Below are 22,887 nucleotides of genomic sequence, written 5' to 3' on the forward strand. Positions count from 1 at the left end.
CAAGCATTACTTGTGTGCCTCTAGCCGCGTGACATGATGCGTTATCATGTGTCAGTATTTTGCACTAAATAACGAATAATAAAATATGTTGCAACTTTTATAACGACGCATAACATACTTGTCTGAAGGGGGTGCCGGCACGAATCATTCCGACGGCTTGAGCGCGTTCTACATTCCTCATTCTCGCCATATTTAATGTTTTTCATAAAAGGCAATCCACGAAGAATACATTCGTACCAAATACGACAACCTACCATGCCGTGCACGAGGACCGCGAGCACAAGAACTATTTTCGTACCTACCGTTCTGCATGGATGATTTTGTACATGAATACGTCTTTTCTTTCTGTGAATCGATAGATTAATGTGCACAATACAAAAATAACCACACTTTAGATTTATTGATTAAATATGTCGCATAATATCATATTTTATAGGGTGGCTAATTAAAATTCGTTGAAGTGTATATTCTTAAAATCTTGGTATTTTTGTCATGATGCGAAAGCAGTTATAGAGGCCATACTGAAAATCAATTTAACAAATTAAAATTTTCCAATTCTTAGTTTTCGAAAATGACCAGTTGTTTGACTTGGGTCGTAATCCAGTCTATGAAGGAAAAAAAAGCAACATGAAGGTTGGCAAATATCGGTATACGTTTCTCAAAGTATTTAACGACATCTATACGGATTATAGTAATACTATACAGCTTATTACAGATTTTTCCAAATGAAAATAATTCGCCTGTGGTTCATAAAAATCGTCCCTATCAAAGTAATTATAATAATCCTGGGTAAAAGCTTTCAAATTAAGTTAATACCCTCATGGCCATTTTTGTAGATAATTTCATTTCCGAAGGTCGCGCTATTAGAAACAGTAAATAACTGAAATTTAACTGTATAATAAGTTAGCCATGTAGAATATTAAACCCCTTATACGTCTACGTTACGAAGTTAACTTATAACCATTAATTAAATACCAAATGCCGAATTCAAAATGACTTAAAGACTGGCTAAAATTCGAAAATATTTACGTCAGACTCACCCAAAGTTTACTCAGTTCAGCCATATAGTAACAATTTTTTATCTGAGAAGAAATGAAGAGCTAAATGTCTTCGAACCGGAGACATAATGCGGTTCATTTGCGTGTTTCATTAATCTTGTTTCGCCTGACAAGTAACGAACCCGATTCACAAATGGTAATCCTAAAATCGTTAAAGATTTACAGCTTTGTATTAAGTTATTTTCTTGCCTTATGAACGATTTCTCTTGTAAATTTATACAATCTGAATTCAATGCCCGGGCATTGAGAATATCAACTAACAGCTGTTGAAAAAAAAATGCCACGCAATGTTGCGTACTTGTAGAGATTGTCGGGATTAAAACGATCACTGTATTGAGATTGTAGTCAGTTCACGCTTATCCAGTATCCAGTTGCGTCCGTTGCCCAGTCACCTTCCGGTCGAACAGTCTTTTACATATATTGAAATAATGACACAAAACCACTGTCGAACATTTTTTGATGATTTGAAACTCTATCAAATTAATAATTAACCTACATGCTTCAAGAGAATAAGTCGAGATCTGCAGAAATCTGCGAGGGCTCATTTATATAAGAAAATTGACATTTAGTTAGAAATACGATATTTTTCATTAGTCGCAAACATACAGTTCAAATTTCGTATGACGACCACTGCAACAACCGATGTGTTTCATATTACGTGTCATATCTGTGTTCATGTTACCATAGAAACCAGAGCTGATGTACATCATACATGCTATGTAGCAGATTCTCTCCATTTGATGAAAGGAAAGAATTGAGATTTTACGTGAACAATTAAAATCAAATTATGACCGACATTCAGCATGTTTTATATTGTGAAGGTACATGTAGTTTATTTTATTGGTAGGCGAAGATGCCTGGGAATAACTGCGAATGTGGTAAGATTATGTTTGTTACATGCCTCTTTATATTACAAATCGCCAGTTCATAGTTTGTACTATGTGACTGGTATATGTTAAACACATGTACTTTGGGTTAATAAGGGCAAAATTTAAAAATGAATCTGCAAAAATTAATTTCTGATGACATGATATTAAACATTTGTTGAATGGCTCGCCGGTCAGTAGTCATACCTATCAGTCTTCGGTCTTTCAGACTTCGGGTAATGGTTTTGCCTTCTGACCAAGAAGCCATTCGACAACGGTAGTATTTTAATGACATGCTGTGTCGATAAAATGCGCAACCATCCTCGTCTACATTTCGAATTAATGTTTTTTATAAATACCATAATACCATGCGATACTTTTCTGTCTCGAAAATGATTATACTTTCCACGCGTTTAGTAGAAACTTCAAGAGAAATATTTGAGCTTACATAAAAATATAATTGAAATTCTTATTAATATACTACATACAATTTTTTAAAACAGTACAAAAGTTCCTTGCACGTGTTCTCTCCTCTTGCTTTAATTTCCTAATATACCAAACGTATTTCATCATAAAATATATACCAAACGTATTTTATCATACGTATTTTATCATAAAATATATACCAAACGTATTTTATCATAAAATATATACCAATATACCAAACGTATTTTATCATAAAATATACGTAGAAGTGAAACAATATTAAATACATAGTGGCATGCACTCATGCATTAATCGACCTTCAATAATTTGTTTGTTTTTGGTTTGACTCCGTTTTAGATCAACAGTAGGCTATTTCAGTTTGTTGCCTGGATTTTTGTATCAATACAAACTGCGCATTCTCCACACAATGTCTCATACGCGTAGCACGGAGATCAAACTCACGACCCTGTGATTCGAAGAATTGAACTTAGTGGGCGGGCTGATTATTGAAGCGCCAATATATTCAAATATGCATTTATTGACAATTTAATGAAATTAGGTTTTGCGGTAATAGAACTTAACTGAAGTGTTAATCGACTTACAGCTAAGATATCCCATTAGACATTTATTGTACCACTTATCAAATATTTATAACGTAAATTTCAGTTGTTACAGAATTCTATGAAAATATGATAGTCATTTTTTAAAAACTCCCTCACTTGAAAATAAGTTCTCAAATCCTTTCATACATTTCTAAGGATGAACATATGTCATTCGCAAGTAGATTGATAATGTTATCCATGTATTGATAAATGAGTCTGACACACATTTACAAAGGACCTCTAATGCCAGTATTTGTTGTCCAGTTACTACATGCTGAGCAAAGTATTATAGCAGCCTTTAAAGTGCTAATCATATCTGGTAAAATGTCCATCTATATATACGTGCTCCCATAAGAGGTTAGTCACGAAGCATTGATGGTCTGACAAATGACGTCATCCTTTTCAGTTTATATTCACAAATTAATTAAAGCGACATGTTTTGTATTGCATACCATAACAACAGAACAGAGGTTATAAGGTTGCTGATGACCTTGTATCACTTATCGATCAAGATAAGTCGTTCTGCAGTAGGATAGGACCACTTGTGCCTGACATTTCCTTATGGGGATGGAGGAGGGAAAGGGGTGTGGCTGGGTTATAACTTTAGCGTGAATTTTACGTATAATCATCATGTGTGAGAAATGTCTCACCTATTCAAGATACAAGATGCAAGAAGCTTTACTTTATCTCGGATACGGTATAACAGTACAACAATAGCTATAAAGCTATTTGCCGACAAAAACAAGTTCTGAAACAAAACAAACAAACACCCGTAAAAAGATATGGTTCCATAATTATTAAAATTTTGAATACATATTAAATCTGATATCACAATCTATTCACTATAGAGTACTAGTACATATTTATAATTAAAACATGCCTAAATTACAGTATAACCGCAAAGAAATTACAAGCAAGCAACAAAACACATGAGGCACATTTATTAAAATATAAAATATGAACACAATCATAAAAGCAGTTACATGTTATGGACTAAAACAGGTGGTAAAATCTCATGCAAGTTAAGAGTTTTGTCAGCAGAGCAAAACTACAGCAAAGAAAAAGCAAACAATAAATGAAAATAAAAATAGCCAGAAACTAGAACAAAACTAAATCAAAATGCACATTTATATCCATGCAATGGAAGATGAAAGCAAGACAGATTACCGGGATGAGACTATAACTACAGGCTTTTGCATATAGAACAGTTACAGGTTGGGCCACTCCAAGTACGCACCAGCCTTACAAACTCCCTAAAATTCACCCTGAGGTCATTTGGGAGGCTGTTCCATACCCGAGTGGCCTTAACCCTGAAAGAACGCTTACCATATGTTGTAGTTCGGACTGTTGGTACATGTAGAATGTTTTGGTATCTGAAAGGGTGTTTTTAGTTTTTAGTTTGTACAAGGTCATGCAAATATGGTGGTGATGATTTGTGAATAATTTTAAAAGTTTCAATTGCAATTCCTCTAATTCTGGATAAATATAATATTAGCAAATCAACTCGAGGCGAAATCGTGCCCGATGCTGTAGATTTTCCAGCTTTTCTGTATTTGTTTACTTCTTTCCCACAGAGATGGCTTAAAACTTATCAGGATTGGCCTGCATTTGGTTGAAATTAAACAATTCAATAAAGATATTACATTCTTTTTCAATTGTGTGTTTAAGCTGAGTGACCTTTTTGTTTCTAAATGGTGAAGTATTGTCATCTGCATAATTATATAATTGTGATTCTTCTATGAGATAAAATGTATCATTTATAAAGACTAAGAGGACCAATGATTGAGCCTTGAAGCACACCTTTGATAGTATCCATCCATGAACTGTGGGTTTGGCCTAGTTTAACCTGCTGTTTCCTGCAGGACAAATAAACAGGCATTTTCAGACAGCCCATATGCTCTCAATTTGAGGACTATGAGATCATGTGACAGGCAGTCAAAAGCCTTCGGCAAATCCATGAGAACAGCCGCCACATATGGTCTCCTTCGTCTAACGCCTGCTTCCAATCCTCAATTAAGTTCAGTAGGGTTGTCTGAAATCCGTATTTAGGTCTGAATGCAACGAGAAAGTCATTGAAAATACCCTCAAAATGAGATAAAATTTGATCATTGATGATTCTTTCAAAAATTAGATACTGTATTCATAATTATGTATGTCATTATAGAGGGACTGGTTGTTGTTAGATTTCGTCCCTCCGTTCGTCCGTATCCGGCTGTTTGACCGCCTAAATCTTGCTGCACAAATAATTTGAACATGCTCGAAAGGTTTACAAATGACCCGAATCAAATATCAGTACACAAAGCCAACACACAGGGGTTAAAAGTCAGAAGATGTTGTCGTTTGCCATGTCAGCCAGATTTATGTTACATGCTACGGTATGAGGGGACTCCATTTCGATTCCCGGCTAGGCTGACATTAGGGTAGAGTGAACAAACTATCAAATGCCTAGAATTACTACTATGTAAGCAAAATAATTTTCTTTTATTGAAAGTAAAATAATAATAGCAATGGCAACAATAATAATAAGAATCATCATCATCACCGCCATTATTATTATTATTATTATTATTATTATTATTATTATTATTATAAGAATCAAAATAAATCACAGGTATAGCGAAAACTCTGCCAATATCATAATAATGAAAAAGGTAATGCCAGTTAAAGTTATAACAATATACAATAGTTTTTACAAAAATGGTAAAATGATTTTATCATAAAGCAATACTTGTTTTTAGAATTGTAAGAGATGAAGGGTGTAAGGATGAAATCAAATGATTCTGTTTAATTTATATTGATTTTTTGTTATGGTAAGTTGCATAAATTGTACCATTGTCATGCGTTATTTTATCACAATGTGAAAATGTGCATGATGTTTTCAATCTTAAGTTTTCTTTACGATTCGTATAATATAGTATTCAGAAAGCAGTATAATAAAAATAGGTGTTTGCCAGACTTTGGCCAAAATGATATTTCTTTATAATTGAAGTTTTGTCGCGTTATGACCTTTAGAACGCAGATTTTTGTTCTAAACTAATTTTTACAAACGTGAAATAAACAAAAGTCAGGAACCGAACCCGAACTTTTATTAGTATTATAGTTTACTACATACTCGTTTCTATTTACCGTTAAGTTACAATGGTACCGGAAACGTCAATATTTTTCAATACAATGACGCCTGAATTTCATATCTGGTGCGTTGTGTCGTGCCATTAATTCTTTACTGGAACTATACTTTAAGGACAGTAGCACAGTTGGGGACAGAAATCCCATTGGCTAACTGCCAAGACCTAGGGCTTTAAGATAGCTGTAAAACATACATGCTGCAGTTGTGCAGACTCAAAACACTTGTCAATGAAACCGGTTCCTTGTCCGACCAAACTCTGCTGGCTTCGTTTAGCGCACTGTAATTGTCTAATATTTCCGGAAAAAATAGCAATGATAAGAGTAACTCCCTTGAAGCACTGAGGCAAATATAGCAAAGCAGGTCAACTGCAAGTAGAAATTGGTTTAAACAGTATTTTATTGACATAATTACATCTGTTACAGTAAATTGTTAAATGTACAAACATATAGGATTGAGTAGAAAGCTATAAGCTTTTTTAAAAACTCTCTCCCTGCAAGTAGTGTAGTTGAATGATAAATTATATCAAACGGGTTGTTTCAAATACTAATCAAAAAGTAAATTTTGAAGAATACATAAAATGGGGACGGGGTAAAGGTTGGGAGGGGGCGGGGCGGGTGAGTAAAAGGGGTTTAAAAAAGGGGGAGTATAAAAGGGTGGGTAAATGGAATTACACCGCCACGTTGTAAAACAATATACATAACAATCATGTAAAACGAAACGGACAACAAGGGGCACCGCCTTTGAACGATCAGGAACATATGTAACTGGAAGATTTAAACGCATTCGGGACATGCCAACCTCACACTTAACCTATTTGCAACTAGTTGGACGAGTCGATGTAAATAAAAGAAGTCCCCGCTTAGAAAAGCTCTAACATAAGAGACAAAATACTAGATTGTGTAAAGCTTATACGCCACTTGGAATAATTTATAAATAGGGTCAGTCCGAGGTATCAGAACATCATGTACTCAATAACTTGTCTGGAATCAAAGCAACAAGAGTTTCATTTTTAAGGACACGTCTATGCAAGCTATAAGGCAAAACTCCACTCACCGTGGGCTTCGTCATCTTTGTAGGTTGTACGGAGTCCCATTCTAGAGTGGTCACAGCACGATCAAAGCGACTTACTGTAGATGGGTCGGTCATCAGACATTCATTATGCTTTTTGATCTTTGCAGTATATTCTATCTTAATCAAGTTCTATAAAATTTTGTTTAATTTTCCGCAGTGAGTACTGTAATCCCCATAGTATACGGGTTGTGTACGACCAGTTTGAAATGTTTTTAAGGTTTATGTATAATAAAGTGATCGAACAATAGCATGTGTACATAAGAAATTAGCTGGAACTTTTTTACATGTACTTATCATATGGTGAAGAACTTAAATGTGGCTGAGTTGGGTATTCAAATATAAATGTACATGTATTATCATCTACAATACATCGAACCTGGGCAAATTAAATGTTCATGGCAGTACGCATAGGCCTAGAATCAATGATGGTGCTTACTGTACGTCATTTGGGGAACAAAGCCATTTTGTGTATATATGCTAATCAGTCGCAAGCAATGCGTTTCTTTCTTTGCGACGGTAAATATACGCGCAAACGGTGTCCTTAATGGCAAGTTTGCTTGGAAGCCCAATCATGTGACACAAGGGATGTTTGTAGTCCATCTGTGGCATCGATGACCTTTTAAATAATGGAAAGAATTTTAGGCTTTGTTGTTATATGTAAGAATCGGCAATTTTAACTTACAAGTAATAATTATAGCCAATATAAATATGTTGCAACTTTTGTACAAGTACATTATCTAAGAAAATATGAATGTTTTTATTAATGTATAGGAGCCAGAATGAAGCTGGCCCTTCTGTTCGAGGAAGAGACAGGTTACGTACCTACAGATTGTTCAAACATGTTTACGGATATTTCAAATTACCTTTACCTGTCAAATAGTATCCGATGTTTGGTTGTTTCCCTTAGATTATAAACTGAAAGGTACGAAAACATTCTAGAAGAAATTCTTAATGATTGCCTTTTATGTAATTTATAAATGTCAGTTAAAAACTGAATACATCTTTTGCTATCACGACTAAAGAGATGTATTCACTACGAAAACTAATGATATCAGTTACGTCAGTTGTAATGATCAGGACAGAACGGAACAGAACATATATTTTATTTGACTTGTACATAATGCATATCAAATACAGATAGTGTATACAATGATAATATAACGTAAAAATCAAATCACGTGTTACATGACAAATTATACATGTAACATTATTTATACATGATATCAAGTAATATCAAATGCATAGGAAGAACATATTATGTTTCAACATTTAACAGCTGATGCGTAGTTAAGATACCTTGCTAGATTTCTTAATATAGTCTTATTTGTACTTTCCATTAATTCTATAAACTTAAACATAGATGGTATATGGTAATAATATTTCTTAATATACTTTTTTCTACGATCAGCAAAACAAGGACAGATAAAAATAAAATGAAACTCGTCTTCAATATCACGAGAATTACAACATAAACAATTATAGTTCATGTTACTGTCAAAACCTTCTGCAAAACCTTCTGAGTGGTTTTAGAAGACTAGAAATGATTATATTGGTTTTATTGTGTGTCTGAGGATGGCTGTATTGGCCCAAGGCCAAAGGGTGAGACTGCCAGAGGACAACTTATAAGGCCAATACGAAATCTCTTGATTAATGATAATACTGTGTTTTAACTTTACATAGGCTCCTCAATTTATCCAATCAAAATACTTGAATCCCGTAATGGACCTCTTTTCTCGGTCTTGATTTTCTAATATTGGCATAGTTAAATTTAGTATTGGCTCAATCTGTTTCACATGCTACGTAAAATTAACATAATATCGTGTTTAGCATTGTATAATTAACCATTAATTTGCTGCATAAATAAATGAGTGTTTTTACCTTATAAACACTCGCTGAAGAAAAGCCGTTTATTAAAATCATGATACTATAACAGTGATTTTTATACCATAACCTGTTCATTACAACTTGAAATGACTTATATTATCGTATACTGATGTTCTAAGAGGTATTATAAAAGAATCACAATAACCTGATGTTATCCCATTGTTATCTTGCAATATCAGTTGGTGCACCTATATCAGTGGATGCACCAATATCAGTTGATGCACCAATATCAGCGGATGTACCTATATAAAATTAATATATTAATGTATTTAACCCTTATCATGCTGAACCCGATTGATTCTGTCTTTGCGATCAGTTCGCCATTCAGTCAGTATCTTTTTGATAAGCACCCCTTTAAACAGTCAATGGTACTGTCCAAATTAAAAGATGGACTCGTTCATTACAGAAAAGCGGCAGGGTAAGGATTAAACATAAAGTTGACCACTTTCACATATTTCTATGATTTTGGCGGTTATTGTTTCAACAAAATCAAATTATCGAGATATTACAATTCGTTCAGTCATTTTAGATATATCAGTCTACTTTTACAATACTATACTCAGAGATTTGATATTTGTTATTACTTTATTCTCTTCTATATAGTTATGATCTATTCTGATCAGCAAAGTTTAAACAATTTACATCCTTTTAGATTAGTGCAGTAGCGCCCGTTTTAAAACTTTATTTTATTATTATCGTTGTTTAAAAACTGTACTAATTAAGAAATAATTTATAGCAAAAGAGTGTTTTAACACTATTTATGCACGATGGGCGGTTATACGTCGGGCGTAATAATTGCACGAGGGCGCAGCCCGAGTGAAATTATTTGTTCGACGTATTACCGCCCGAGTGTATAATTTATAGTGTTAAAACACTCTTTTGCTATAAATTATTTCGATTCTAATATGCCCTTAATCTAAAACAGTAGATAAAATATAGAAGCGCTCTTTCTTGGTCGCAACATAAACTTTGACGTCACAGCACGTTAACGTGACGTCATTCTAGCGTAAGAGTGTTTTAATAAAGACAAGCATGTTAGAATTATTATTAAATGTCCGGTTAACAGGGATATTTAGCACACTCGTTTGTGTAATCAAATATATTAGATTAAGCTGTAAGATACTATGTATGATGAGTCTGATGTTAAAGTGATGAAATGGTCGAAACCCGAGTAAAAAAACAACAATATTCAGTTAAGCTAGAAGCTCAAAACGGATACACCGTAACGCTTTGTAATTGTATCCGAAGTTCTCTGCGCTGGAATCATTTTCTTATGCATGCAATACGAAGAAATTGTTGCTGTTTGGATATGTCATACTTACGCTATGATTCAAATACAATCTGGGGTCGTCTTGTACAAACTTCTACCATTCGTATTCGGAATTCTACAAAAAAATGACATTCCCTTGTCAAACTGTATATGATTGCTTGCAGCTGGAAGATAGTACATAGAACAAATGTTTCTGTCTCTTGCAGTTTCAAGTTAAAAGCAATAAATTAGGTAAAACTCGGAAATGAAAGAAATAAAATAAAAAGGCGGAAATACCGCCATCAAGCCATAATTGTCCATCTTTTCTGCGACGAATCATACACTGACGCGGCGTTGCAACCACCGAGTCTGTGAAGTCTACGACCATTGCTAATATGCACATATTCTTGCACATGCCAGTCGGGTTACCGGTATTCCCGTGTTTGCCGATGCTAGAAAAGCTCGTCTTACAGACCGGGGTTCAAGATGATTCACATGATGTAATGCTCTAATTTATACTGAATGTGTGCAAAAAATCATACGCTACTATAATAAGATATAGTGCTTAAAATATGAGCATTTCCTTTTAATTTATTTCTTCTATTATATGAAGAATATGGTGTGCAAGAAGAAAAATATATCACTGGTAGAGTGTGTGGATAGAAATATCTGGCGGGCGAGGGTAACTGATTCTGTGGTAACTCGACAGAGCCTCGTTGCCGCTTGAACAGTTACCCTCGAGCAAGATATTTCGATCCGCACCTTCAGGCAGTGGTTCCTGTCATACCATTCATATACGGCTTCGTCAGATCAAGAGCAGTAAATAATTTTTAAAAAATGTAACGACACAGGATGTAATTAGTCTTAGCTGTCGCCGTCTTAAGTCAGAAAACAGTTGATGTAAATTTCACAAGACAAATCAAATAACGTCAAAGTCCTGCAAAACAACAACAGCTCTTTTTTAATCTGGTCACCTAATGGCATGCTGTGAAGATGACGTCAGTCGGCAGACGTGATTAGGTTTCTGCGAATTCTAATACGCGCATGAAAAGAGATATAAAACCTCATTAAGCCGTTTCCTGGCAATTGCCACAAGTCTAATAACAGGGAAAAACGATATCACTGCAATGCAGGGATAAATAGTACTTCTAAATTACAAGTCTCACATAACGGGCAAGGATGTTTTAATACATTATTCTGGGATAATTTAGATGATGGAAACTTAATGTTTTTCTGATGAATAGGCATAACATAAATATTTTGCGGACTGGAATATTTATCCTCTAATATGAAAAACTGGAGGAAGAAAATTCAAAACCTGTTTAGTTACAAAAGGGATAGGAAAACTGCCGAAGGTAAAATTTGATTTCATTCATAAAAGAGCAAGTTATTTGGTTTGGCTGGCTTTAATTGAATATTTATGTGATATACCAGTTCAGAATACATGTAAACGTAGAAATGTTTGCACTTTTTTTTTGTTTATGTTTTTACAAATGTACTAATGCCAGTCCGCATTTATCGCATAGTCTAGTGCTTACGACAACAGCTTATTTAATGCATAAGTTTTTCGGCCGTCATTAAAATGATAGTGAATCACTGAAAATGGTAAAAAGCCTGCTAAAATGTATTCGATATTCAGGTCTAGGTTTTACAAGTATATTTTAACACGTACGGAAATATTTTTTGTGTGAACTTGAGCAATTATGACGCTAAATGTACAAAGGCATGTGATAAAGAATAAAATTACACACATATCAAGAATTAAATCTGAACTCTCCTATCTTTCGGTAAGGATAATTGCCTGGTCTATACGATAGTAAGGTGTAAAAATATAGTATCGTCGTTCTTCTCAGTTTGCTCTCAGATAATCATGTTTTTAGAATTTTAGATTTCTTACAAATCAAGATTATTATGAAGTTTTTCTAAAATAAATTTCGTCCTCGTTTTGCTAAATCAATACTATATTTTCTTCGAAAATATGAAAGTTAACAACTTCAGACATGATATTTGTATCGTTTGGCTGCGTGATATAAATGTTTTTCTAGTTAAAGTCAGGACAGTAATCATGTTTACCCATAGAAACAAAATAGTGCTGGTTATTTTCAGACCAAATGCTGTAAACATATTTGTTTTTATTTCAGACGATAATGTCAGCAATATGATGGAAAAGCGAACAGACCGTTTGACGCCCCAACATCGGAGATTACCAACGGTACCGCATATTTTCAAACCTCAGAGATCGCCCCTGACAATATACCGCGACGCCGGCGAACGGATGTCTGAACGTCAGCAGACGACTAACAGAACAACCGAGCTTAATAAACAAAACTCAAAACCTTTGAAGCGGAGGTCGCGTGAAAGAATTCATGACATTGATTCTAGACTGTCATTTAAAGACAGCAGTGGTATGAAAAGGGATGTTAACAATTTGAAACCCAAAACAGACATTTGTCAGGACGATGACGAAGTCGACAAAACGCATTCTACTGACACAGATATAGATGACAATTTAGTCTTTGTCCCTGAAATTTTGATTTCACATGTCGAAAATGATGAAGACTGTATTCAATGGAATAAACCCATACATGTTTTCGTCTGCGGGCACGTGGATAACGGATTGTGGCATCGCATGCTTGTTGATTTGTGCAGAGAATTTTCGGTCCGATGTACTTCGCCCTCGGATTACCCAGAATGCAATCGATGGCTACCAAAAACAGATGTTTTCGTTTTTTTAATTGATGAAATCTCTGCGCGAGCTTCACCGTATAAAGACCAACTTCGACTGGCAATTATGTTAGACTTAAATATTGTTTACGTTCGTGATTTAGGATTCGAACTGACGAAAGGAGAAAACGGGAAACCCGTATCACATGGAAACTTAGAGACAGAAAACAATGTAGAACATCTGAATTCTGAATCGAATTCAAATAACCTTTTACATCCAAATATATTGGGAAAAAGTCCGGTCAAGCTGCTATTGAATTCCACAGTCGTTAGCACTGAAACAAGAGAAGAAGCACCTGCTCTACACGTGAACTCTTTCGGACACATACATTCAGTAGGTGAAGCTCATGACACCTGTGGCAGACGAGAAGTGGACATAAATAAAATCATAGAAATAGAATACGGCACAGCTTTGGTTTACCATGACCTTTATCACACCAAGTGCATTGAGCGAATCGTCTCATCTATTAACAGAAATGGATCAAATTTGAAGAGTGGTGCAACGTCACTCTCCCATAGCCGTCAGTCTATAATGAGTGAGGCTATGTCACTCGCCCACAGCCGCCAATCTATGACGAGTGAGGCTGTGTCACTCGCCCATAGCCGCAATTCATTAAATACACCAGCGTTTTCAATATATTCAAACGTCAGCAACGACTCTGCATTAGGGGATATGTTTCACAGAATGACACCAGAGCCTAATGTACCGGAAGCAGGGGAGCACTTACTGTTTGAACGTTCAAAATCACTCGATGAACCATCTTTTCCAAGCGGATTATCCAGCCCAACAGAAACTATTTATTTAGTGGCGCCAAACACTAGCAGTGAAAAGCCGAAAGTATTTCACTGGCCAGCAGATGTAGAAAAAGACATTGTAAATTCCCCTTCGATAGACTCATTTGGATTCCAAGATATTGACTTAAGCAAGCGAGTAAATGAAATTGATCTTTTTGAGGAGAACCTTTCAGATTAAAGGAACTGTTAACATAGCTAAGTCGTTAACTTCAAAGACAAGTTAAAGGACCGGAAACTACCCCGTTGTGTTCAAACTATACTACGTAAGCACCGCCGTTGTTTCTCCATTCTCTACGCTCGCCATTATAAGCTTGTACAGTTACATTACATTTGAAGACTACTTTGAGGTATTAGTCTAGCGGCAACCTGTATTTTTCCAGTTGTTTTTCGCTATGTACAGGGTCTGTTGTATGGTTAAGAGTGGGAAAGTCGTTACACCAGATGAGCGAAAATGTAGAAACCTAAACTGTGTTATAAATGTTATTGATAGTATTCACAATTTTATACCTTTGTCATAAACATGTACATTTTTTGTACTTTGCTCAAACCTTCACATTTGTTCCCAACGGAAACTTAACCATCCATATCTACCTGTTTCGAATAAAATAACTGTATCTTTATTTGGATAGATTTGTTTTTTTGAAACAACACAATGCAGTCAAAGAAACCTGCCGCTGAAAATAATTAACCAGATATGCTAACTAAAAATGCCGTTACATCCAGGTTTTATTAAAAATTGTAACAGACTTAAGTTACGACTCTCGTAAAAGATAGCATTCGTCCCGCTAATAAGGTTCATTTTAATGCCCCAGGCACATGACCTTCACCTACAAACTTAAAATCTTAATAAACAACATTTCTGATCCTACAGTCCAGATCCAATTTAGTTCATACTCACGCTCAACAAACCTTGTGGCAAGTCCTACAAGCTGACCTATATATAGATGACAGTGACCTTCATATGATCTTTAACCTCAGAGAGCAACATATTTGGTCATTCACCCAGGGCATGATTTTGCGTTTTTGAAAACGCAGCTCCTTGTTAAAATATTTACGAATTAATTTACTTTTTAAGCTGTCAAAGTAATAAATTATACAAAGTATGATATAAATGAGTCACGCATAATTTTATTTATAAAAAGTTTCGAAAAAGAGCGGTCAGCAAGTTGTCCCTTTAAACATGCTGTCTTTCATTTGATACGTACACACTGCAGTATATCAGTCTGAGGCAAGTCGTATAGATACGTCCAAAGTCAGACGGAAGGTAACGGAAAAAGTACGTCACTTGGTTTGTTGTTTTCGAAAAAGATTTTTATACATTAACATTGTCGAAAAACTTCGAATTTGATCAATTCCTGTGTACTTTTTTTATTTTACGAAACTTGTAAAGGACTTATTACGGTATCAACACGAGAATCCAGTCTGACAATTTTTCTTTTTCCTTTTCTTTCTGCAAATTGACAATAGCAGGAACTCAGTGAATGCCAGTTAACACTAATTAGCGCAAATTTAGTTGGATCTTTATTGCATAGATATTAGGTATGATTTCCTCTAACAAGGCACGAATTATCACCAGCTTCCCAGGCTAGTATCACACATATATTTCTTTTGCAAAGTAAATGCGTCCGAAGCTATCGTGATGTTTCTTTGGCTGCGCTTTGTTCAAAGCTTTTAGCTTCCAATTAGTATACGTTTTTCCCGTTTATTCACGATAGTCACCGGCACATTTTATTTTAGGAGAACAGTATAATTGTAGCTTCATGTGTGAATATGGACATAGGAAGAGCAGCGTCTTATAGTTAGATAAAATGATAGAGCTATCAAAAATTTTCTTTTCAGCATAGCAAATTCTTCGAAAATGGTATCTAATTCACTTTTCGTTTTCATCCTAAAACAGACAAGTGCATACGAGACACGTGCGTATTATAATTACCAGTTCTCCAACAATACAACTTGTTAATTGCAACTAGACTGGATATTGGTAAACAACATTCTATGTAAGGCGTATCTTGCCTTACAGAGTTGGCAGTATTTTCAGAGATTAGTCAGTCCTTAGTAGCAAGAGAATAATAAAATGGCACAAGCAATAAGGATAAATCAGGCTAGCGGAGTGTTCAAGACAGAGGAAAGTGTATTTGCGAAAGGCAAACTAATGACATAAATAAACATCTGCGCTGAATCAATATCTAACAGGAAATTGAGCAACTTTGTTTGTATTCTAATAATCCTTTATGGTGCAATAAAGCATTCCTAAAACGAGGAAAACGTTGTCTAATACCGATTTACATAAAAAAAAAACGAATGGGATACCTCCTTTGTCCTATGTATGAACAAATCTGTGTGCCTTTCAAAACGGTACTATACGTAGCACAGTGCAAGCTGAAAATTAGATAGATACGCTGCAAGTGGAGACGTGATATTTACACTTTTTAAAGGAAAAAAGCTGAGTTTTAAGAAAAAATAGAAATATGTGGTATAAAAAAAATCAAAATTTATTGTCAATTATAAAACTTTCAAAAACACTTCAAACAAACATACAAGTATGCGATATTTAAGAAATGAAATATTGTTTTCGGTGTTCATGCGAAATGAACGACAGAATAGGATCGGCAAATCCATGAGTCGCGCTTAATTTGCCGATCCTATTCTGTCGTTCATTTCACATGAACACCGAAAAAAAAGTTTCATTTCTTATATTTACATTGTATTTCCTTTCCATTTGTAAACAAGATTTGATTTTATGTTGCACACATTTTGTTGCATTTAACATTAAAATCAGCTTCCTGACCATTCTGTTCACCAGACGGAACAACTTCGACATCATCTAAGGAACGTTCTCACTGACTATACGCGGACGTCGTCAAAACAGCGGCCCGTTATCACTAAGCAGCGTTGACGTAACTTTCGCGCCTTTCCTTTTGCTGTTCAAACAAATGAACGTCATTCTTTGCCATTGAAAAGAATAGGGCGAATGTAAATATTCTTGCATACCAGACGGGGATTTCCGGTATTTTCACCGGTGCTAAAAAACTCCATCTTACACCCCGGGCTCGTAATGTAAATGACGTATTGCAAACTACATATATGTAGATGATTTGTGTAGATATCTAGTAATTTAAGAGTTTATTTCATAAAACGGAATAAAAATCCAATAACTTGTTAAAACTACATAACGTTACGCTGTAAGTGACAAAACAAAATTGTTATTTTGTTTTTGAAACGTAATGACGTCTTTCCTGTTTAGCTACGTTGATTTCCCGCGCTTTGTTTAAATACGGTGCTGTAAGTAAATAGTTCTAAAAAGAATGTCATTGTTTGGTTTTATTTTTGAAATTATTTCTTGAATATGGTATGCAAGAAAAAGATTCTATCACTGGTTGTAGATGCAGATGGGAATATCCGGCTCTCGGGTAACTGTTTACGCGGTAACTCGTCGGGAGCCTCGTTACCGCCTTGAACAGTTACCCTCCAGGCCGGATATTCCCATCTACACCTACAGCCAGTGAAAGAATCTTATATTCTAATATGACTAGCAATAGGCAATGCTTTAATAATCATGAAATATTATGTTTGATGTTTTTTTGAAGTGATATTTAGCGCCATGTACGCATCGAGAAACAGCGCTTCCAAACTTGATCAAATATTTAACGACGTATAACCGCCTAAGTGTATAAATAGTGTTAAAACACGGTTTTGCTATAAATCATTTCGGTTCTAATGCGTGTTTTATAGTACAATTTAGATCAAATGTGGTAGAACTGTTTCTTCGCTGATGTATGGCGCCAAATGGTAGGTTGTGCAGAATAATTCGCCATCATTTGCGCTCTAATTGAACTGTTCCGCAAGTCGTATTACCATTTCCGGTCCAGGCGTGTATAAACAAAGGAGCGTGACGACCTACCATTTGGCGCCAAACATCCGCGAAGAAACAGTTCTATAATATTTGATATAAATTTCACAATAAAATACGTATTAGAATCGAAATAATTTATAGCAAAACCGTGTTTTGACACTATTTATACACGATGGGCGGTTATACGTCGTACCTAAATAATTCACACAGGCTATACTCTCTTGAAATTATTACGATCGACGTATAACCGCTGATTTATGACTGAATAACACAGTTAGCGTAATCTTATACCACTCTGACACTCCGTGGACAATACAATTTAATTAATTTTCTGGTGTTTTTATCTTCACATGTTCAATCTTTCCTTCTAAATCTATATTTTTTACCAAATATTTCCAATATTTGACGTTTAAATTCTTGAACTTTCCTCCGATTTAGGAATGACCATACACCGTGGCAGGATTAACAAGCAAAACTGAATATCTGAATTATTTCATCATTTAATCGAGGACAAACGTCATTAATATTAGGGAATTTCGTGTAGAATACAGTTATAATAAAATCTAATAACTGCTTTTTGTAAATTTGAGCGTTTTTCGACAGATAAACAGAACTTTTTAGTTCAGCTGGATGACAAGATAATAGCAGAGATTGATAGGTGGCCTAAAACACGTAGGTTTCAAATACGGCTGCATGTTATTACAAAAATGTCTAAAATTTGTGACAAACTGAAATTCATCCCCAATATCATTCACGCAGAATAAGCATCTTGTTTTAAATGAGGGGTATATTTCTACAGCGACCTGTTTCATAATATGATAGCCTAATATTCCCTGTGCGATATTTAGCCAAAAAATGTAAGTCATTACTAAACACATCTTCCTTTTTATAATTATGTCTCCATGCCAAAATTTTCGACATGCAGTTGAAACCTATAAATCTCTTTTCGAATGACACCTCTTTATGTTTTTTTTTAACATGATGAGCAAGACTTAAGCGTGCGAGTTATACGTAAAATATTCGGTGCGTTTTAGTTAATAAGTTTATTTAGTTCATACAAGATTTAAAGCGGAATATGCAACATTTGGTAACATTTCTAGAGTAGGTGAAATGATAGCACTTACGAAAAAGTGTATCAAAATCGGACGACAAGCAAAAAGATACAGCCATTTGAATACCATCTTTGTAATGAAACGTCATCCATTTTGGGCACAGTGACACAATGCTTATCATTGTTTCCTTATATGGGCATTACCAAATATGGTGTATCAGTGAATATTAAAAACGAATTATAAGATACAGCACTGATGGCTGCTACCATCTCCATCATCAGGTGGGTTCCATTTTAATCGGACGTTTCGGCGCTTACCCACAACGTCCTCCTATGTTGCGCCGACCGGAAGTGATCAGTTTTCAGCCTGGAGATAGTAAGCTTCTGCTACCCCTGTCTCATCTGCCAAGTTTCGGTGGCTGACTGTCTCTTGTCTATGCTTGGCCACCAATCCACAGTTCCTCCCTCTTCCGCCAGATCCACAAAGAGGCAGCTTCAGTCTCTCGGGCGATAGCCGATAGCGCTCTCTTTCGTGACTGTCCGGTTATCCCTAGTCTACTGAATGTGCGCCACAGTGATTATGCCGGAAATCCTCGGCAGCCCACCTCCACAGGAAAACACCATGACCTCCAACCTCTCTCCATGCAGCTGTCTGTGGGGCCTGATACTTTATGAGCTTTCTTTCAAAGCTCCCCTCAATCCTTTCTTCCCATGGTACTGTCAGTTCCACCATGACGACTTGCTTCGTTGAAGCTGACCATAGTACCACGTCAGGTCTCAGGTGAGTTACGGTGATCTCCTGTGGGAACTTGAGCTGTTTCTTTAGGTCTGCTTCCAGTTTCCAGTCACTTGCAGTTCCTAGGATCCCACTAGCACTGTTGGCTCCTCTGCCCTCTTGTCCAGCTCTGACGAAGGAAATGAATGATGGGCCTTAATTAACCGTTTTCTGTGCACACCTTACCTGGTCCAAGTGCTCTGCTATGGATGACAAAACCTTGTCGTGGCGCCTTCTGTATCTGCCATCTGACAGGGCTGTCCTACACGAACTCAGTACGTGTTCCAGGTTCGCTGGTCTGCCACAGAGATTACAGTCTGGAATCTCGGATAGGCCCCAAGTCTTTAGGTTTGCCGGGATAGAGAGCACATCGTAGACAGACTTAAGAAGAAAACTAAGCCTGTCGCCTTCCAGGGTCCAGATGTCACTCCATGTCAGTTTCCTTTGCTGTATTCCCTCCCAGTTCATCCATTTCTCTTGCTTCTTCAGGGTTACAGCTTTGTTGAGCCTGGCCTCTTGTTCCATTCGGCGGACTTCATCCTGCACTAGGGTACGTCGTTCCTTTTCACTGGCTTTGCTCCAACGTGAGCGTGTGATGTACCCAAACCCCAGTCTTCCTTGTGCGACACTTCCAACGATGTCACTGTGCCAAGACGGGCCTCCGCTTCACTCACTGCCTTGTCAGCTTTTTATTTTCTTCCAGTGTTGACCTGGACACCTGCCTCTTGAACCGTCTCATCCCCACTGTCCCGGAGCATAATAACTTGGCGGGCCTTTGTGGCCTTGTACTCCTCTGTTAAGGACTTTAATGGCACCTGCAACTTGCTCCCCGTACAATACAGTCCTAGACTGGTAAAGCTCTTGGGCACGCCCATCCATCTTCTGAGAAAGGAATGGAATTTATGGTCCTCTCCATTGCTTCCGCTGTTGATGATGGTACAATGTAGACCAAAAGTGACCACAGTAAGCGTGATAGGATGCCGTGCTTGTAGATCCAGGCTTTGAATTTTCCTGGCAATCAATAATTGTCAACTTGCTTCAGCCAGTCTTCCATCTGAGTCATGCGGTCTTGTATGCTCTGCTTATCATTAAGCGACTCCCGGAACCATTTTCCTAGAGACTTTACTGCACGCTCCTTGACAGTAGGTATGAGCTGACCCTTGATTCTATATCTGGCGCTCTCCTGCATCTGCCCTTTCCTCAAGACCAAGCTCCTCGATTTCTCAGGTTTGAACTGCATCCTGGCCCACTGGATGATTTCTCAAATGTCCTGCAGCATCCACTTTCCTTCGACATAGGACTTTGCAGTTACGGTCATATCGTCCATAAATGTCCTTGTTGGTGGCTGAATAGTCCCTGAAACCATCTTTGGTCCTCTGGAGGTCTTCTCTGCTGACTTCACAATCAGGTTCATGGCCGCGGCTAACAATACCACTGATATTGTCCACCCAGTTGCGATGCCTACTTCCATTCTCTGCCAATCAGTGTTCATGTCTCTTGTAGAGAATCACAGTGTGAAGCCATCAAAGTAATGCTGTAGCATTTGTTGAAACCTCACAGGTATGTGGTACAGCTGCAGAGTCTTTTGTATCAGCTGGTGCGGAACTGATCCATATGCATTTGGCTAGGTCGAGCCAGATTACAGCAATGTCTCCCTTGTTCACTCGTGCCTCCTTGATAATCTGGGTGATGACACTGGTGTGCTCGACGCACCCTGACACACCTGGTACTCTTCCCTTCTGTACAGCTGTATCTATATACTTGTTCTTCAGCAGATAAGAAGTCATTCTTCTAGCAAGGACTGCAAGGAGAATCTTACCTTCAACGTTGAGTAAAGATATGGTCCTGAATTGGCCAAGGCTTGAAGAATTCTCTTCTTTGGGAATAACGCAACCCTCCGCCTTCAACCATTCTCTGCAAAATTCTCCTTTCCTCCACATGGTCTTTATCAGCTTCCACAACCGGAGCAAGATCTTGAGACAGTTCCTGCTCACTCTGTACAGAACTCCATTTAGCCATGGTGCTGAAGACGCTCTGGCTTTCTTCACAATGTCCCTGATTTTTTGCAACCTCGGTTCTGCACAATCGTACGCTTCCCGCTGGTTCCTCCGATGTGAGCAACTTCTCTCATCTGCCCAATTCCTCGTGGCGATTGCTGTCACTGTACATGTCTTTGATGTATTTGTCAGCCTCTTCCTTTGTGCACTGGAGCTTGCCTGTCTTCTTTTCACCTAGCAAGCGCTTCACAAATTGAAAGGGACTCTTGGTGAACTGGGCTCTCTTTCTCTGTCTCTCGTGCCTCTTTTTGCGCAGATTCTCGGCTCTCCGGAGATTCTGTATCTCCTTACGTATGTCATTTCTCAGTTGAACCAGAGCTTGCATTTTACTTTCCTCTATACACGTGTAGCTGGCTTTCAAACGTCTGCGATATCCCCTGAGCTTGAAAATTTTCTGCAATCTTCTGTTTCCGCTGACTCCTTGCTTCTTTTTATTTGCCTTTTGTAACCCAAACCGTTCCTTTCCGAATGTGTAGATGATCTCAGACATCATGTGCAGTTTATTGTCGGCTTTCCCTACCAGAACAGTCTCCATCATCAGGTCCAACTCCTCATCAAATGCTTTCATATTTTGAAAATGAACCGAAGTTTGTGTGCAAATGTGTATACTATCTGGTCAATTGTTTTTAACACAGTCTTGCAATAAATACCATATTTGGTAATGCCTATAAAAGGAAAGAACGATGACATCACTGTGCCCATAATGGCTGCCGTTTAAGTAAGTTGATGATATTTAAATTTCCATATTTTTGTTTTTGTTCTTTTTATTCTTTAGTACGATTTTCATACTTTTTTACCCTTTTTATATTTTTCATTAAACTCTTTCTAAATCGTACATGCCAAATATTGTATATTCCCCTTTCAGCTATTTTGGTTTTGCTGTTCATCTAATTTCTTTAATACATTTAAATAAAAACATGTAGTTGTTCTGAATACATTAAACAAGAAAAAATTATGACACTGTGTAAACTGTGCAATAGATATTTGACCTTTCATATGTTTCTGACCATAAGCACTTACGGCTAAAAGTAGTATTCTATATATCGTTCCACTGTCAAGAACATTTGTACCATGCTCTCTGATACTCATAGCCCTTCAAATGGTTTAAAAGGTGCTGAGAGGACGTGAAATGCTACATGCATGACCTTATCTCACTTTACTAAATGGTTTAAAAGGTGTTGAAAGGACGTGAAATGCTACATGCATGACCTTATCTCACTTTACTGTTGTCCACGTATTCTTCTAGGGGTTTGAAGGTTATCAAATATTTCACCCAACTATCTTGATCTTTAATAAAGACATACGTTCTGCATCATATTGTACGAAAACTTTGTTCATCATGATTTGAA

General features: G+C 36.7%; 2 protein-coding genes across 3 annotated transcripts; one reads left to right on the top strand and one right to left on the bottom strand.

Annotated features, from left to right (window-relative positions):
• The first annotated feature begins 1,806 nt into the window (after nucleotides 1-1,806).
• LOC128555287 (uncharacterized) lies at nucleotides 1,807-14,422 on the top strand. Of its 2 annotated transcripts, none has more exons than XM_053537305.1 (2): nucleotides 1,807-1,936; nucleotides 12,425-14,422. In XM_053537305.1, exons 1-2 carry the CDS (start codon nucleotides 1,912-1,914, stop codon nucleotides 13,978-13,980), a joined length of 1,581 nt encoding a protein of 526 aa, XP_053393280.1. In that variant the 5' UTR covers nucleotides 1,807-1,911; the 3' UTR covers nucleotides 13,981-14,422. The 2 variants fall into 2 exon arrangements, with proteins under 2 accessions (XP_053393280.1, XP_053393278.1); XM_053537303.1 differs by lacking the exon at nucleotides 1,807-1,936 and adding an exon at nucleotides 11,380-11,638.
• A 4,834-nt stretch (nucleotides 14,423-19,256) lies between these two features.
• Nucleotides 19,257-20,721, bottom strand: LOC128547531 (uncharacterized). The gene is made up of 2 exons (XM_053520518.1): nucleotides 20,519-20,721; nucleotides 19,257-19,611 (listed from the first exon to the last, which is right to left on the bottom strand). Exons 1-2 carry the CDS (start codon nucleotides 20,719-20,721, stop codon nucleotides 19,257-19,259), a joined length of 558 nt encoding a protein of 185 aa, XP_053376493.1.
• Between the last annotated feature and the right edge of the window lie 2,166 nt (nucleotides 20,722-22,887).

This window comes from Mercenaria mercenaria, chromosome 1 (assembly GCF_021730395.1).
Source record: "Mercenaria mercenaria strain notata chromosome 1, MADL_Memer_1, whole genome shotgun sequence".
NCBI lineage: Eukaryota > Metazoa > Mollusca > Bivalvia > Venerida > Veneridae > Mercenaria > Mercenaria mercenaria.

Excerpts from the sequence above, each read along its gene's own strand:
- LOC128547531 (XM_053520518.1), bottom strand. The coding sequence starts at position 20,721 with ATGCAGTTCAAACCTGAGAAATCGAGGAGCTTGGTCTTGAGGAAAGGG. Across the intron at positions 19,612-20,518 it reads CAGATGGAAGACTGGCTGAA|AGCTGGACAAGAGGGCAGAG; the intron begins GCAAGTTGACAA and ends TTCCTTCGTCAG.
- LOC128555287 (XM_053537303.1), top strand. The coding sequence starts at position 11,572 with ATGAAAAACTGGAGGAAGAAAATTCAAAACCTGTTTAGTTACAAAAGG. Across the intron at positions 11,639-12,424 it reads GGATAGGAAAACTGCCGAAG|ACGATAATGTCAGCAATATG; the intron begins GTAAAATTTGAT and ends TTTTTATTTCAG.